Source organism: Lissotriton vulgaris, chromosome 11 (assembly GCF_964263255.1).
Source record: "Lissotriton vulgaris chromosome 11, aLisVul1.2, whole genome shotgun sequence".
Lineage (NCBI taxonomy): Eukaryota > Metazoa > Chordata > Amphibia > Caudata > Salamandridae > Lissotriton > Lissotriton vulgaris.
The window spans coordinates 1067148724-1067167200 of NC_141699.1; the positions used below are offsets into that span (position 1 = coordinate 1067148724).

At 46.7% G+C, this 18477-nt stretch overlaps 1 protein-coding gene across 1 annotated transcript in view; it reads right to left on the minus strand.

Annotated features, from left to right (window-relative positions):
- The window catches only part of LOC147684091 (uncharacterized), a 224995-nt gene that overhangs the window by 50527 nt on the left and 155991 nt on the right, over positions 1-18477 (minus strand). Inside the window, exon 8 of the mRNA XM_086944452.1 lies at positions 16249-16376. Within this exon, the coding sequence (XP_086800578.1) occupies positions 16249-16376 (128 nt within the window). The remainder of the gene's footprint in view (positions 1-16248; positions 16377-18477) is intronic.

Consider the following 18477-nt stretch of genomic DNA (forward strand, 5'->3'; position numbering starts at 1 on the left):
CTCTGAGGAGACCATAGGCTGTTTCTCCTGCTTAAGAGATTCTTTGTTCAAATGAGAGACTTTAGAATGTTTCTTTCTCTCTTCAGGTTGACCCTCAGGCGACGTGGGCCTCTTGTGTGACATAGAGGACATGTTGCTAGCCACATCAGAGGAAGCACTCTGCTTCTTTTTTAGCCACAATAACAGTCTTTCTTCTCTGTCGCTCAAGGTTTTGGTTGAGAAAGTGCGGCATATCTTACACGTTTTGTTTCATGGTTGGGATAGAGACAATAAATACAATCTTTATGTGCATCATCCACATGCACTCTCTTCTTCCCACAGGATTTTCAAGCTCTAAATAATCCTTTTTTATCAGACATTCTTCTGAAAGGTTTAAAACATAGACTTATCTGAAAAAGCTGAAGAACTGAACAGAGCTCAGAGAGACTCCCTTACACAACGAATTGCGGTGAAAATCTGAGGGAATCATCCTCTCTTGGGAAGTTTCTAGAGGGTGCTGGCTACTGATTGGTCATGTTCTGAGTTTGGGCCTTTTTGAAAAAGGAGACTGATAGGTTATAGAGTACATAGTTGCCACCATGATAGCCTATGCAATATACTACTATGGGCTAGATGTAGATGGGCTAATACCGGTTGGCAATGGCAGAAAACCGGTAAATTTCCCATTACCGACCAGTATTTAGCCCTTTGCGATGTAGGAGGCTGGATTTAAGGATTCAGTAATTTACTGAATCGTTATTTTAAGGAAGCTGTAAAATACTGATTGCTTAATTTAAGGAATCAGTAAATTACTGAATCCTTAAATCCTATGTAGGGAGTGCATTTTTGGTTTAAGGATTCGTTATTTACCACCAAACACAAGTTGGTGGTAAATAACAAATACCTTTGAAAACGCAATTTTGTGTTTTTTTTTAAAAGTGGCATGTGGCAGACATACATGCCTCTAGGGCATGTATGTGCGCCACATGTGCACACATGCACGATTCAGGGGTGCAACAGGGTGTCAATGTGACACCCTGCCACCCTTGAATATGCTAACCCCTATTACCGATTCGGTATTTACCGAATCGGTAATAGTGAATGGTTTCCCATTCATTCCTATGGGCCTCCAGGCCCATAGGAATGAATGGGAAGGTATTCCTTATTACCGATTCGGTAAATACCGAATCGGTAATAACGAATATTACTGAATCGGTAACATTTACCGATTGTTTACCTACATTCTATTTACCGATTCTTAAATACCGAATCGGTAAAATTCGGTATTTAGGAATCGGTAAATAGAAATTACCTACATCTAGCCCTTTGTTATTTATGTACCGTGGGACTCCCACTACGACGACAGGGAATGATTTGGGCATGTGAATCTATGAAAAATACCCCAATACTGGATAAGTTAAGATTCCATACTGGGGCAGGTGGCAGTCTTGGTGGTATAACTCTTTTTAGTCCTTCCATAAATGCTTTGATGACAGGCACTCAAAATAGCGATAAATGCTGCCTATTTTGAAGTTAAACTGCTAGGGCAGCAAGTTGCAGTCTGATGGATGTATAAGCCAATGCTTACTGTGCAAATGTAATATGTAGCACATTATGTTCTGTATGGAAGCATCAAGGGAGTTGATGTGATCGTTATTGGAATAGATGACAAAACTCTTCCATTTGGCTGTGTAGCAGGCCATTGTGGTAGGTTTTCTGGCCTCTTTAACAATGTTCATACAGTCTGGTGGAAGGTTGAGAGAACCAAACTATGACTTCAGGAGCCAGATCGTAATGTTCAGCTGTTTGGGATCTGGGTGTTTGATTTCTCCATGGCTCTGTGTGAGGAGACTAGGAGTTAAATGTAATTTTGTATGTGGTACCAGAGAGAGTTCCAACAGGGTTGTGAACCAGGGTTGACGTGCCCATGTTGGAGCTACTAGTATTTGCATGAGAGATGTTTGCCTGAGTTTCCAAACCACTGATGGAATGAGTCGGAGATGCGGAAAAGCGTAAGCAAATATCCCTGATCAATTCATCCATAGTGCATTGCCTTTGGACAATGGGTGTGGATACCTAGACTCGAAGTTTGGGCATTTTGCGTATAAATGCATGGCGAACAGGTCTATATTTGGGAAGCCCCACATTTGGAAGAATGGGAGGAGGACTTGAGGATGTAGTTCCCATTCATGGATCTGTTGTGTCTGTCGACTTAACAGATCTGCCATCTGATTGTCCACTCCTGGGAGGTGTTCCGCTGGGAGATAGAATTTGTGATGAATGGCCATCTCCAGATTTCCTGTGCTAGCTGGGCCAGTTGGAGAGAGTGTGTTCCCCCTTGTTTTTGAATTTAGTACATGGCTGTCATGTCTGTACGAATTAGTACGGTTCTGCATACTAACTGAACTTGAAACGCTTCAGTTAGTTTCGCTAGGAGCTCTAGGTGATTGATGTGAAGCTGTTTCTGTTGTGGGCTCCACATGCCTTGAATTGTGTGGTTTTGGAGATGTGCTCCCCAACCTGTTAGTGATGCATCTGTGTTTAGCACTGTCTGTGGAACCGGGTTGCTGAAGGGCCGCCCCTTTAGCAGGTTTGTGGGTTCCACCACTGCAGAGAGCGATGGGTGCGGCTGTCTACCAACATTAGATCTGATAACTGTCCCTGAGTCTGGTTCCACTGAGGTGCTAAGCATTCCTGGAGAGGATGCATTTGAAGTCTTGCGTAGGGTACTATGAGAATGCAAGACGCCATCATTCCTAGTAGTTGCATGAACACTCAAGCTGGTAGGGAGTGTTGAGGCTGAAACTGAGACAGTACGTTCTGAAATGTTCTGATTCTGGCTGGAGTTGGATATGCTACAGCTTTGTGTGCGTCTATGGTAGCTCCTAGATACTCTTGAGACACAGAAGGTTGGAGATGGGATTTGACTTGTTTTATTGTGAACCCTAGTTGGTGAAGGAGTTGCACAGTTTTCTCTGTGTCTTGCAGGCAAATGTTGTATGAACTGGCTTTTATAAGCCAGTGGTCTAAGTAGGGGAAGACGTGAACCTGTTGTCTTCTCAGGTGGGCTGCGACTACTGCTAAACATTTTGTGAAAACTCTTGGAGCAGTTGTGACTCTGTAGGGTAGGACCTTCAATTGATAATGTTGGCCTGCTACCACAAACCGGAGTAGGTAGGATGTATTGGTATGTGGAAATAAGCATCCTTAAGATCTAGAGTGGATAGAAAGTCGCCTTGTTGAAGGAGAAGAAGCACTTGCTGGAGTGTTACCATGTGAAAATGGTCCGACTGAATGTATAGATTGAGTTCTCTGAGGTCTAATATGGGTCTGAGAGAGCTATCCTTTTTGAGAATCAGGAAGTATAGAGAGTACACTCCTGTTCCTTGATATTGTAAAGGGACTGGTTCTATCGCACCTTTTTGTAACAATGAAAGAATTTCTTGCTTTAGAAGCGTAAGGTGTTCTTGTGAAACGAGGTGTGACCTTAGAGGAATATTGGGAGGAGTGCTTGCAAGTTCCAGGCAATAACCAGATTGGGTAATTTGTAGAACCCATTTGCCGGATGTAATCGTGTTACAAATGGGTAGAAATTGTGAGACCCGTACCCTGACAGGAGTGGAATGATGGGTGGGGTTATGGGAAATAAGTCATTGTTTATTGTTGTTGGCGGGGGAGGTGCGTGTAGCACTACCTCTGCCTCTTCTCCTGCCATTATTTCCTCTATATCCTCCTTGAAAATAACCTCTTGAAGAGGCCGACTGATTGTTCCCCTTGTAAGAGGAGGAGGCATTGTCTGCAGAAATGTTTTTGGAGCCGCCCCAGTAAAATGAGCGACGGAAGTAACCTCTGCCAGAAGGTGCTTCCAGGGTTCCCCATAGACTTAGCAACCTCTGTCTTTTTTTAATCTTTTCTAAAGATGTGTCCACAGCTGGGCCAAAGAGATGTTGCACATCAAAAGGTTGATTAAGGAAAGAGACTTGTACCTCAGGTTTAAACCCAGAAATCCTCTAGCAAGCATGTCTGCGAAGCAATACGCTAGTGTTTATAGCCCGAGCCGCGTTATCTGCCTGACCTAAGGCACATCTGATAGATGTATTAGTTATTAATTTACCCTCTTGAATAAGGTCGCTGGGTTTGGCTTTATGCTAGTCAGGAAGGAACTCAATGAGCTTTTGAAGTTCATCATAATTAGCCCTAACATATCTTGCCAGTAATGCCTGGGCATTGGCAATGCGCCAATTAGCCGCTTGTGATGCTATCCGTTTACCAGAAGCATCCAATAGTTTGGACTCTTTATCCGGAGGTGGGGTGTCCCCTGTAGTTTGGGAGTTACCCCTCTTACGAGCATTAGAGATGACCAAAGAGTCTAAAGATAACTTTCCCTTAATGTACACTGGGTCATTAGGTGCTGCCCGATATTTTTTCTCTACCCTGGGAGTGATGATCCTGGCTTTGACAGGGTCTTGAAAGATGTCATCAGTATGTTTAAGCAGGGCCTTTAACATTGGTAAGGTTTGTGTAGCCCTTTTAGATGAACTAAGAGTCTCTAATATAAAATCCTCTTCTAAACCCTCCTTATGGAGCTCTACCCCATGGTATTGAGCAGCTCTATTGATGAGCTCAATGTACCCGATGTTATCATCTGGAGGGGAAGGTCTAGATGGATACAAATCAGGGTCCTTATCAGGCTGAGGGACATTATAATGATCCCATGGATTAGGATCCTGTGGGACATGTTGTGGTGCGTAGTCATCTAAGTCATCATTATCATCATGTGCTGTATTTTGTAGGTCAGGTGATGGTGGTGTAGGGGTGTGTAGGTGTAATAAGAGGGTCTTCAGAAATGTAAAGAGCCGCAGTTTTCTTTTTAAAAGGAATGTGGTAGTACTCTGATAAGCCCATTTTCCTTTTCTCAGAAGCTTGGCATGAATGTGTCCAGTTTCCAGGTGGATTACGATTTCTTTTTGTTTCAGATCCGGTGCGAATTAGGTCCGAGATTCTTTAGCCGCTGTACCTTCTTTAGAGGTCGATCTCGGCGTCGAGAGATTCGGCCCAGAAGCTTTTGGCTCTGAAGTTTCTGCTTTCCGCAAAGGCGGAACGGAGACCAGAAGGTGTTTTGGTTTCGACACCAAAGGTTTAGGGTCGGCGCCAGTGTGGGAACAGGTCGAGCCCGAACCGGAAGGCTGTTTGTGCTTCGGCCTCGAGCCCGCAGGCGAGGTGCTTGAAGCTTTTTCTCCATGTCGACCTTGGCCCGGAGGCAGAGGAGGGACCGGAGCCTTTTTCTTGTAAAGGAGATGATATGGGAACGAAGTCTGTTCACTCACGGTCCGTTGTGTCGGGGTCAAGTCTTCAGCATCGGAGTCAGCGTCGCATACGGAGACGTGCTCCTCGTCGTTCTCGGCTTCCTGACCTTGCAATTCTTCTTGATTGGACTCGTGTGCGAGGAGGTCCAGCGCAGGACCACTTTGCTGGTACATTTCGTGACGTCGAGCTCGGCGATCACGGAGGGTTTTCTACCAAAGGAACGACTGGCACGCGTCAGTCTTTCTCGTTGTGTTCCGGGGATAGGCAAAGGTTGCACACCTTGTGCAAGTCAGTGCGCGTGAACTTAGCGCAACTCCTTGGGCATAACTTGAAGGGAGTCCGTTCCATTAGCTGAGACCGATCCTGACGCGGGTATGTCCAACAGCCTTCCACGAATGTTCCAGCCTTAGTTTTTCGAAAGTAAACGATATGCGGAGGAGGGGAAATGGTGCCAAACCGGAGCGCAATAATTCACATTTGAACTCAATGGCGGAAAAAACATTCTAACAATGGAGTCTTTGCCCATGCGCACTATCACCTAAGGGAGGAGTCACCTACCTCGTGACTGGACAGACTTCTCCGAAGAAAAACAAAGTGCAAACATCCAGACCCAACACTAGATGGCGATCTATGCACAAGTATATGATCTACAGCTCATATGCCTCAAACCTATCCTTTTCCCTGAAGCATCAAGGAGTTTGACTCTTTATCTGGTGGTGGTGCGTCTCTAGTAGTCTGGGAGTTTGCCCTCTTCCGTGCATTAGAAACTAGAAGTGAATCTAATGGTAGTTGAGCTTTTATGTATACTGGATCTGATGGGGCAGGCTTTTATTTTTTATCTACCCTCAGGGTAAGGATACGTGCTCTAACAAGATCCTTAAAAATGTCTACGTGTCTGGTCATGCCTTTCAACATGGGCAACATGTGTGTAGATTTTTTTGTGTTTTGTAGAGTCTCAAAAAGAAAATCCTCCTCGAGGGCTTCTTTGTGTAGTGGGACTCCATGGTAAGTAGAAGATCTACTTAATAACTCTACAAACCCTACACTGTCATCTGGTGGAGAGGGTTTGGTAGGATACATGTCCGGGTCGTTATCAGTGGGAGAATCAGTATTATAGTCATTCCACACGTCCCCAGGCTGATCGTCATCCTGGTTATCCCCATCACCCTGATTGTCAGGTGTGTGTGGTGGTGAGTGCTCATGTGAAGTTGGCACAGGAATAGTCTGGGTAGAGAAGGTGAAGGAAGAGGAGGAGGGGAAGGATTTGTCCCAACTGTTCTTTTCTTCAAAGGTATGTGGTATTCCTCTTCTGTAGTAGCACCTCTTTTTAAAGTCACTTTAGTGGTGATATGTCCAGTCTTTGAGTGTATAACAAGGATTTTTTGTTTCGGATCCGGTTTGTCGATTGGATCACCGGAAAAAAAACATTTGGGTGACTTGGGCGTCTACATGTGTTTTGGCTCCGAATTCTTTGGCGCCAACGGTTTCTTGGCCGTAGTTTTGGCACCCTAAGTTTGTTTTGGTGCCGACGGAGAATGTTCAGTGCCAGACTTTTTTTTCGTATGCTTTGGTGTCGAGCCAGAATGTGGGGTTTCGGAAGCTTGTTCTCGGCGCCCACTGGAGCCCGAGGGCGCAGGTTGGTGCGGAGCCTTCTTCTTCGATGGAAGTGTATAGTGGGGCGAGGTAGAGCCTTTACTCCCGGTACGTTGTACCTCCGGGATGTCTTCATCCTCATTGGAGCTATCTTTGGAAATGAAGATGTCTTCCTGTTCCTCATTGGCTCCAATGGGTGTGTCCCCTTCCTCCTCTTCTGATTGAGTCTGAAGAGGTCCGGAATGGAACCTGCTTGTTGTCTCTGCATGTCGCGTCATCGAGCCCAACGATTGCAAAGAGTCTTTTAGGAGCGGAAAGCTTGGCACACGTCGCAGTGGTCTTCTCTGTGGTCAGGTGACAAACACAAGTTGCACACCTCGTGTGAGTCGGTGCGCGGGTATTTCGCGTGGCACCGAGGACAGAACTTGAAAGGAGTTCGTTCCATCGACTGCGAGTCAACCAGGGGCTAGGCCCTAATGGCCTACCACGAGCTTTCCGATCGAAGTTTTATTCAGGAATCACGAAAGAACGCGAAAGAAAACAACACTGGAGTATGAATGGAATACGTGCCGAGACGGAATGAAGGATCCACGTTGAACCGGAGCGCAGCAAGATACATCCGAACCCGATGGCAGAAAAAAACAATATGAAGATGGAGTCGATGACCATGCGCACTATCACCTAAGGGAAGAGTCCCCTAACTTGTGACTAGGAAAACTTCTTCCAAGAAAAACAAAGTACAAACATCCGGACCCAACACTAGATGGCGATCTTATGCAAAGCATGTGATCTACAGCTCACATGCCTCAAACACATCTTCTCGTTGCCGACCGTGGAGGGATCGAAGCCTTTTGTTTCGGCTGAGATTGAGTTTTGGTCAAGGGGCGTTCGGTACTCACGAGACGTTGACCTTGTGGCAAGTCTTCTTCCATCTTGGAGTCCGATTCTGGAATGGAGGCAAGTTCTTCTTGTTCTTCCTCTGCCCCTTGTGCGTCAAATACATGCTCGGCTCCTTCGCCAAATAAGTCCGGCGTGTATTCGACGTTTTGACTCTGCATTTTGCGACGTTGAGTCGGATGATCACGGAGCGTTTTCTCCGATCGGAATGATCTGCATGCGTCGCAGTCCTGTTCGTTGTGCTCCAGAGACCAGCACAAATTGCAAACATCGTGCAAGTCGGTTCGCAGTTACTTGGCATGGCACCGAGGGCAATCGACAGCGAAGTGGACAGACACGGTTAGGCCGGACGACCTTCCCGAAGATCTTCGATTTAAAAAAAAAAAAGTGTTTTTCCTTGACGGATACGATACGCGTAGAAGTGGGGTATGCGTTCGAAACAATACCGATGTGGGCAGAGTGGAGTGCGCACCGAGGTGAGTCTAAAGAAACAGTTTAAAAGCGGAGCCCAGCAATACACGTCCGAACCCAATGGCGGAAAAAAGCAATCTAACAACGGAGTCGATGAACATGCGCAATATCACCGAAAGGAGGAGTCACCTACCTCGTGACTGGACAGACTTCTTTGAAAAAAACAACTTGCAAACATCCAGACCAAACACTAGATGGCAGGAGTATGCAAAGCATGTGATCTAGAGCTCACGTGCCTTGAAAGGAAAATGTTACTTACCCAGTAAGCATCTGTTCTTGGCATATAGAGCTATAGATTCACATGCTGTGCATACTACTACCATCTAGTGTTGGGTCTGGATGTTTGCAAGTTGTTTTTCTTTGACGAAGTCTTTCCAGTCATAAGGTAGGTGACTCCTTTAAGTGATATTGCGCATGGGCATCGACTCCATTGTTAGATTGTTTTCCAGCAGAGGGTGAGAACGGAGTTAGTAAAGGTAGAATAGAGATGTCCATGCGTATGTATAGACTGTCCAGAATTCGGTTAAAACCGACTCTGAACGAAAGTACACTACCGAATGTAAATCAGCTGACACTGTTTAAACCGAGTATCACTGATTTTCATTGCTGTTGCACAACTTGGCCACTTGATGGAGCAAAGCATTGCAGACCAAACTACAATTAAGGCACCAAGAAGGAAGCAGCCTAGAACGTGTGTTTAATCAAGATTCTATTGTTTAAATCGGCCCGTAAGCAAGGGCCCCCTGCCTGGCTAACGTGGGGTGGGCATCGATGAAAGAGGCGCAATATTGTTTAATGCGGTGGGGGAGAGGAGCTGTTGAGATCTGCCGTTTGTTAGCCTGCGGTCGCGCCCCATTACTTCACAGGTCTTTAAAAAGACCATTTACATAATGAGGCTTGAAATGCTTGCAATGGCTAACGTGAGGGTGGGCATTCTCTCTGGGGTCTGGTGACTCAACCATAAAGTGCAGGGGTGTGGTAATTAAGGAACCACCCTGGGTATGTCTACTACCTTGATGCTAAGACCTAAAAGAAGGAAACAAGCAGCAAGTTTATCATCCTCAGTCTGTCAAAATGGTGTATAGCAATGAATTCGAACTCTAATAAAGCACAGGGTAGAGTAAAGTGAAAAAAAGCTGATGTACTTTTGCGACATCGAAGAAATGGTATTACAAATGGAAAAACAAAGGGTACTTATCAGCATAAACGATGACAAACCTCCCTTAGTCCCTCCAGAACAGAGATGAAAAAAAGACACTGACAAATGCCTCAATTGGTCCCATTTAGGTTTGCACACTTGATGGATGGGAGTCCTTTATGCAATAATAGAGTGTCCACATAAGAACATTAATATTTACAACTGTATTTACAGCTGGCACATTTTCTTTTTAAACCTTTAGGTCTTTGTCCAACCTAGACCGCTCCACTTGGAACGGACTTCGTAACCCTATCCCATTGCCCTCTCCTATGATTCCATTGCCTAAATCGGCCCGTGAGCAAGCGCCCCCCTGCCTGGCTAACGTGGGGTGGGCGCCGGGTAAAGAGGCCCCATGCTTACAATAACTCCCTCGCACTCATCACCACACAGCGCACTCACAAATACACATACCCTCTCACGTTCATCAACACACACCCAATCACACGGTTTCTGATTGTGCTTGGACTCGGCCCACAGTCATAACTCGTGCAGACATTTTTTGTCAATATTTGTGAACTTCAGAGTGTTGAAGCCACGTTACTGTCTCTGCCGTCAGCTCGTCGCTCGCTGCAGTATATAATCTCTGGTACAAGGGGCCATACACAGGCTCGGTTTGTGGGCCGGAATGTGTGTGTGTTGGGGGGGGAGAGATAATTAAAAAGATTTGGGGTGAGAGAACGAGAAGGGAGAACGGCGAGAAGTGAAGTGAGAGTGTTAAAGAGTGGGCAAGCTACGGTGGAGTAACAACTAGAGCCAGAGCTGCTAACTAGGGAACCGGGTTCGAGTCTGCAGGTGGGCTCAACATACGGAGATTCGGGCAGATCACGTAACCTCCCAGTGGCTATAAAAATGAATGTGTCCCTGTGTAATGTAATTGGTGCTCATGTAAAGCGCTCCAATACTTTTGGGTCGAGTTGGCGCTATGTAAAGCTGCAAAATAAAGAGCTAAAGAGAGGGGTTTTGAAAGAGATAAAGAAAGAGTGAAAAATGTTAGTACCACTGTGTATCTTTAGGTCTGAGTGAAGGAATGATGGTCTGAAAGCTGAGAAATACAAGTTTGACCTTCAATCCCTAGAACTGCTTTCATCTCGATGAGCATGCGCGCCTGCAATGCCTGTGGGTGTCAGATTATTGCAATTAACTTGGCGCAAAATAATTTCAAAGAGGAGTAGGCATGTGTGTTTGTCAATTGAAAATGAGGTTTTATAAAGGTCAAAAATATATAAAGGGCTGATTAAATCTTTTTTTTAAAATGAGCAAATACTAATATTAAGGTACGGACACAACATTCCATGTCCAATTGCCAATATCTTTTTGTTTTGTCATTTTATTTGAAAGCAGATAAATAACAATAAAATACATTATTAAAAAATAACCAGGTATACAAATCAGTCCTACAGTAAACGTGACTGTCAGTGTAACACCGTTATTAACATTTTCCAAAATAGGCTACACCGATAACCACGTTCTATTTAAAGATTTCTATTGTTTTTCTGAATTGCTTGCAGCTGTAAATATAGACAGATCTTTAGCAAGAAAACTTTATTTTAATGTTGGTCAGCCTTTCTCTGCAATTCACTTTAAACAAGCATTTGCAATGCAATAGGTCTCGCATAAAGTAAGTTTGAGCTATTGGCATTGCAAAATATTGCAATACCATACTGCGATTGCTACAATAGTTAATTGTGGATGCAATAACAATTGATGTGTGCACTGATGGCTGGTGGTGTGTGTGCCTGTAGAAATTATGCACTGATGGCTGGTGGTGTGTGTGCCTGGGTGATGTGTGCACTGCCGGCTGGTGGTGTGTGTGCCTGGTGGGAGTATGCACTGATGGCTGGTGGTGTGTGGCAATGACGCTCAACATCCTGTGAATCTGGGCAAACCACGTAATCTACCCGTCCCAAACAAAAATGCATGTGCCCATGTGTAAAGCAACAGGTGCTCATGTGAAGCGCTTCAAAATCTTCAGGTTGAGTTTGCACTATATAAATCTCAGAGGAGAAAAAAACAGCGGTGAAAACCAGCCTAGCTTTACTCAGAGCCATGCCATCATACTACGTGATTTGTGAGAAGTGCCCAAAACCATGAACATGTCACCCAGCTCTCACTTTCGGGTGCATATTGATAGTGATGTCAAAAAAGTACACTGTACTGCATCCTTAGATTTTTACAGGAAAACATGACTGCTGTAGTGAACATAGTCAAAAAACTAGAGTCAGAAAACACCCTTGTCTACCAAGTTTTCAGTATAATTGGTGTTGATGTCAAACATCTCCTCGAGAGTAGGCTAGACGACACTTTTAGTGACTTTGGCATGGCAACATGTTGCCTGTTAGAATGCTTGCCACTTGGTAAGCAAAGAAGTGTTGAAGACCAATTCAGGAAATTTTATTTTACCATGCATGAGAAATGGCTAACTATGATGCATAGAAATGTCCCTTCACCAACCATGGCGTTTGAAGTCAATGAAGCCTCACTTTGGTACTCTGCACAAGTGTTAGATCCATTCCGTAAAGGGGAATTTTCTCCGGACTTTGCAAAGTACAGCTTCATTTTTGACCGCTTTAATACCTCTGAGGGCATGTGCACCCAGTTCAACGCATATGTTGCAGAACCTGTCCCAGAGAATGTCAACCTTGAGGTGCACCAGTACTGGCATGGAAAGCGACGTCAGTGGCCAGAGTTGGCAAATTGTGTCCTGGCTGTTTTGGCGTTGCCAGTCTCAAGTGCCAATGTTGAGAGGGCGTTTTCACAAATAAGTGTACATGGGAAGGAAAGAGAGAATGACTAAAGAATCACTGAAGAAATATTGTATGGTGTACTACAATAAATTTGACTTGTAAATATGTATTTGGACTTCATATACACGTGCGTACACTGTCGATATGCCATACATCAATGAAGAAAGCCAGCAATAATAAAAGCAAAGCATTCCATAAACACCGGAAAAACACCGTTTCAGTTGTTTTTTATGGCGCGAAAATTAGTAATCACTGAAAAGCACTGTTTTTTTCAGGTATTGAAATCACAGGAAAACACTGACAAAACACCACCAGAATTTACCAAAAATAGAAACTGAAAACAGGAAAGCCTACGTGTGTATATAAGATTTTTAAAAACTGCAACAGGTATAGGTACCCAGGGAGGCGGGTGGGTGCATGTGAATCTACAGCTCTACATGCCTCGAACGGAAAATGTAACCAACCACATATTCCACCAGGCACTAGTTTGGCATATTTAGCTTTTCTGTACATGAAATAAACAGTTCAGTGGAATACTTCAGGGAGAGGTAATGCTGGTCCAGGAGGGAAGAAGAAAAGTGCCCTGGATTATGTAATTGATCCACTGAGATTAGTTGTATAGAAATCTGGCCCTCCTGATCTTGTATAGGGATCTGGCGCCTGACCGTGCCCAGCGCCAGATCCCCTGGCCCCAGCCGTTGCCAGGGCACCCGACTGAGGTACGACACCGCCACCCTCACCGCACTCAACACAGTACGACCTGCCGCCTGCCACCAAGCCACCCCGAAACGCACCCACGGACCCTTCACTTGCCAAGCATGCAAATTCTCCTGCTTCCAAACCTGCACCCCGCCCACCGAACACAGCAACGACAACAACAGCCACCTCAAGTGCATCCTGCTCAACACCCGCTCCGTCCACAAACACGCCGTCGAACTCTGGGATCTCCTTGATACAACAGCACCAGATGTCGCCTTCCTCACGGAAACCTGGATGAACGCCTCCTCAGCCCCTGACATCACCATAGCCATCCCGGACGGCTACAAAATCACCCGGAAGGACCGCGTCAACAAAACTGGAGGAGGAATCGCCATCATCTACAGGAACACCATTAGCATCACGACCAAGGACGAAGACACACTCACTGCTGCCGAACACCTACACTTCCAAATCCACACCGACCCCCACCAGACCACCCTCAGAGGAACACTCATCTACAGACCCCCGGGCCCACGGACACAATTCAGCGAAACCATCGCCGACTTAATCAGCCCGCACGCCCTAGCCTCACCAGAGTACATCCTTCTAGGGGACCTGAACTTCCACCTGGAGAAAAACAACAACAACAACTTCACCACCCTGCTCGACAACCTCACCAACCTCGGACTCAAGCAACTGGTAAACACCCCCACCCACTACGCCGGCCACACGCTCGACCCCATCTTCTCTGCCAGCAGCCACGTTGCCTTCAGCCACTCCACCGGACTACACTGGACCGACCACAGCTGCATCCATTTCACCTTCAAGAAGACCACAGCACACCACCACATGCTACAGATCCCCCGCAGATGCTGGAGCAAAGTCACCACAGACCAGCTGACCACATCGCTGAGCCAGAACCCACCTTCCGACACCCCTGACACCAACGACGCAGCAGACAATCTCGCACAGTGGATCACCAACTGTGCCGACGATCTCGCTCCACTGAAGAAACCCCCAGGCAAGACTGGCAACAGAAAAACCTCATGGTTCACAGACGCCCTCAAAATCGCTAAGAAAGCTTGCCGAACCCTCGAAAAAGCCTGGCACCACGAACGGACTTCAGAAAACATGACAGCCCTCAAGAGCGCCACCCGCGAATACCACCAGATGATCCACACCACCAAAAGGACATCATTCAAAGAGCGGCTTGACAACAACTCCCACAACAGCAAAGAACTCTTCAGCATCGTCAAAGAGCTCTCCAACCCCAGCGCCAGCAACAACGGCATCACACCTTCGCAAGACCTCTGTGATTCCCTCGCCGCATTCTTCCACCGCAAGATAGCAGACATACACGAGAGCTTCGGACCCCAGACTCCGCCTCCAGCCACCAAACCAACGACCCCCACCACCAGCATCAGCACATGGACGCCCATCAGCACTGAGACACCACCCGCGTCATGAACACCATCCACTCCGGCTCCCCCTCCGACCCATGCCCTCATCATATCTTCAACAAAGCCGACACCATCATCGCACCCCACCTCCGGAACATCATTAACAGCTCCTTCACGTCAGCCACCTTCCCTGGAAGCTGGAAACACGCAGAAATCAATGCCCTTCTGAAGAAACCAACAGCGGACCCCAAAGACCTCAAGAACTTTCACCCCATCTCTCTTCTTCCCTTCCCGTCTGAAGTCATCGAGAAGACCGTCAATAAACAGCTGACTACATTCCTCGGAGCAAACAACTCGCTCGACCCATCCCAATCCGGATTCCGAGCCAACCACAGCACCGAGACTGCCCTCATCGCAGCCACCGATGACATCAGGACCTTGATGGACAACAGAGAGACAGCCGCCCTCATCCTCCTGGACCTCTCGGCAGCCTTTGATACCGTCTGCCACCGCACCCTAATAACCCGCCTCTACAACTCTGGGATCCAAGGAAAGGCCCTGGACTGGATCACATCATTCCTCTCCGACAGAACCCAGAGAGTCCGCCTCCCTCCCTTCCGCTCCGAGGCCACCAAGATCATCTGCGGCGTACCCCAGGGCTCCTCACTCAGCCCGACCCTCTTCAATATCTACATGAGCCACCTCGCCACCATCGCACGCAAACACAACATCAACATCATCTCCTACGCCGACGACACCCAACTGATACTCTCCCTCACCAAAGACCCTCTCACCACCAAAGCCAACTTCCAGAACGGAATGAAAGATGTCGCAGAATGGATGAAGCACAGCCGTCTGAAGCTCAACTCGGACAAGACGGATGTCCTCATCCTCGGACAATCCCCATCTGCCTGGGACGACTCCTGTTGGCCCACGACGCTGGGCACCGCACCAACACCCACGGACCACGCTCGCAACCTGGGATTCATCCTGGACTTCTCCCTCACGATGACCAAGCAAGTCAACGCAGTCTCGTCCTCATGCTTCAACACCCTGCGCATGCTCCGTAAGATCTTCAGGTGGATCCCCACCGAAACCAGAAAGACGGTCAACCAGGCCCTCGTCACAAGCCGACTGGACTACGGGAACGCCCTCTACGCAGGAACCACAGCCAAACTTCAGAAACGGCTTCAGCACATACAGAACGACTCCGCACGACTCATCCTCGACATCCCTCGCCGCAACCACATATCCGCCCACCTGAGAAACCTGCACTGGCTCCCCGTCAGCAAGAGGATCACATTCAGGCTGCTCACCCACGCACACAAAGCACTCCATAACATGGGCCCCGAATACCTCACAACCGCCTCTCGTTCTACACCCCCACCCGCCAGCTCCGCTCCACCAGCCTCGCCCTCGCCACCGTCCCACAGATTCACAGAGCCACCACCGGAGGACGATCATTCTCCTACCTGGCAGCCAAGACATGGAACTCCCTCCCCGCACACCTACGACTGACCCAGGACCATCTCACCTTCAGGAGACACCTCAAGACCTGGCTATTCGAGCAGTAGCGGCACCCCTCCCCCCCCCCCCCCCCCTTTCAGCGCCTTGATACCCTCACGGGTGAGTAGCGCGCTCTACAAATGTTTTGATTGATTGATTGATTGACTTTGCACACCAGTGACCCAGGAGTTTGTGGTAAATGCAGCAGCAGCAGCAGCATGTGATCACAACCAAAGTAAACTAATCCTAGAGCACATACAAATCTGACGTTGTCCACAACCCTGCAGCAGAACAAGCACAGCATTTGACTGGTATGATGAATTAATCTTTGCATGGGTTGGGTTAAGTATCCACTGTGGAAGTTTCAACTGGCTGCTTGCCTCATGAAAAAGATGTAAAGGAGTCCTTTGAGCAGAAGGAGTATGGAGAGTACAATCATGGGCTTGCATCATACCTTTGTGATCTTCTGAATCCGACTGGTGTCGATAGGCCGACTGCCTTTGCTGATAGGCACGGTGTTCCAGCCATCATCAGCCACCTGGCCTCCTCTGTTCCCACCTCCACTTCCACCACCACCACCACCTTAAACAACAAAAGTAAGACCTACTCAGAATTCATTATTTCATTGGACCAGAGGTGCAAAAGAACCACGTTAAAGGACTACATAAAGGAATGTTTTATATAGGCAAATAGAAGGAAAAGAAAAACGAAGGTAACTAAACACCAAAAGTGTCAAGCTTTTATCAGAAAATGGTCTATTCCTAATCTGTCTAACCTTCATATTACGCATGTTCTATAACCCAAGCAATAGCTCTGTTAATCAAGACATGAATACGTTTTGTGTATACCAGTAAAACTGCTGGCTGGCTCTGGAAGGAAATACTGAAGCGTAAAAGAAAGGATTAGGTTACTTAGCCTTTGCATACTCCTGCCATCTAGTGTTTGGTCTGGATGTGTGCAAGCTGTTTTTCTTCTAAGAAGTCTTGAGTCACGAGGTAAGGTGACTCCTCCTCTTGGTGATACTGCGCATGGGCATCAACTCCATTGTTAGATTGTTTCCTCACATGCGGGTGGGAATGGAGTACAAGTATCAGTAAAGAGATGTCAATGCATGTGAAAGTATAGATAGGAACTGCAACCACAATAGGTGCCCAGGAGGAGGGTGGGCGCATGTGCACCTACAGCACTAAATGCCAAGAGCGGATGCTCACAGGGTAAGCATCCATCTGTTCGAGGCATGTGTGGCTGTAGATACACATGCTTTGCATATTCTGTATAGCAGTGCCCTAGAAAAGCAGTCGCTAACCAGTGGGCGTTGCAGTGGTTTGAAAAAGTGTACATAGCACCGCCTGTCCTACATTAGCTTGTTGGCATGCTAAAAAATCCACACCATAGTGTGTGATGAAAGTGTGTGGTGTAGACAATGTAGCTGCTTTACAAATGTCAGCTATAGGGATATTGCCCAAGAAAGCCACAGGTGCCCCTAATTTGCAAGTAGTGTGCGCTCTAGAGGGTATAGACAAAGCTCACTTAGCATGTCTGAATACATTTAGCGATCCATCTAGAAATATCCAATTTAGATATAGTTTTCCTTTATGAGGGGTGCAAAAGAAAAGTTGTTTTGCTTTGCCAGTCTTTGGTTGTGTCAATAAAATACATTAATGCTCTTGAAATCTAATGTATGACAAGCTCCTTCTGCCACAGAATCTGGTTGAGTGAAGAAAACGGGTAGTTCAACCGATTGGTTAAGGTGGAAAGGCAACACTACCTTTGGAAGGAAGTTTGGGTTGGTACAATGAACCAGCCTATCCCTATGTAGTTGGAAAAAGAGTTATTCTAAAGTTAGTGCCTGGAGCTCACCGACAAGCCTTAGTGAAGTAATGGCAATTAAGAAACCTACCTCCCAAGATAGAAATTGGAGGGAGCAATTGTGCAATGGTTCAAAGGGTGGACACTTAATTCTTGTGAGAATATTGAGATCCAACGCGCATGCAGGTAGGACTCTGGGTGGGATTACTGTTAAGGCCTTCCATGAAAGCCTTAATAATTGGCACTTTGGACAAGGAAAAGTTTTGCCAGGTATGTAGATAGGAAGACACTGCTGCAAGATGTAAACATATGGAAGTATAAGCAAGGCCAGAGTGCTGTAAAATGCAGAAGGTAACAAATATTGTTTTGTATAGATGCATAGAATGGGTCAATATTTTGGTTACGCAGTAAAAAATATATCCATTCCCCGTGGCTGCATACGCTCTAGTGGTAGACTGACATGCTTCTTAAACTGCTTGACCGCGGCGCAAATTCCGCCGCGGTGTGGCGGTTTAAAGGAGTGGACGGGACCAAGTCGGACAACAGACGTGCACAGCACTACGGAGGTAGTGCTCGCGACGGTCGTTGGCTGACGGGCACAGTGAAGGGGTTAAGAATGGTCATACATTCTGCCGGTAAATTTAAGTAACTGAATCCTATGCCTTCACAAGGTTTCGCTCCTTTGGGTCTGGATGTCTGCTTTCACCATGGTTCTGAGTGAGAAAATGCGGGTTGAGGTTAAGCTTCTCACATGGAACTGAAAGCTCAAGTAGTGTGGTAAACCAAGGTTAATGAGCCCAAGTGGGAGCCACCGAATGAGGCTGAGACGTTTGCCTGAGATTAGGAACCAGAAACGGAAGAGTGAGAGGCAGAA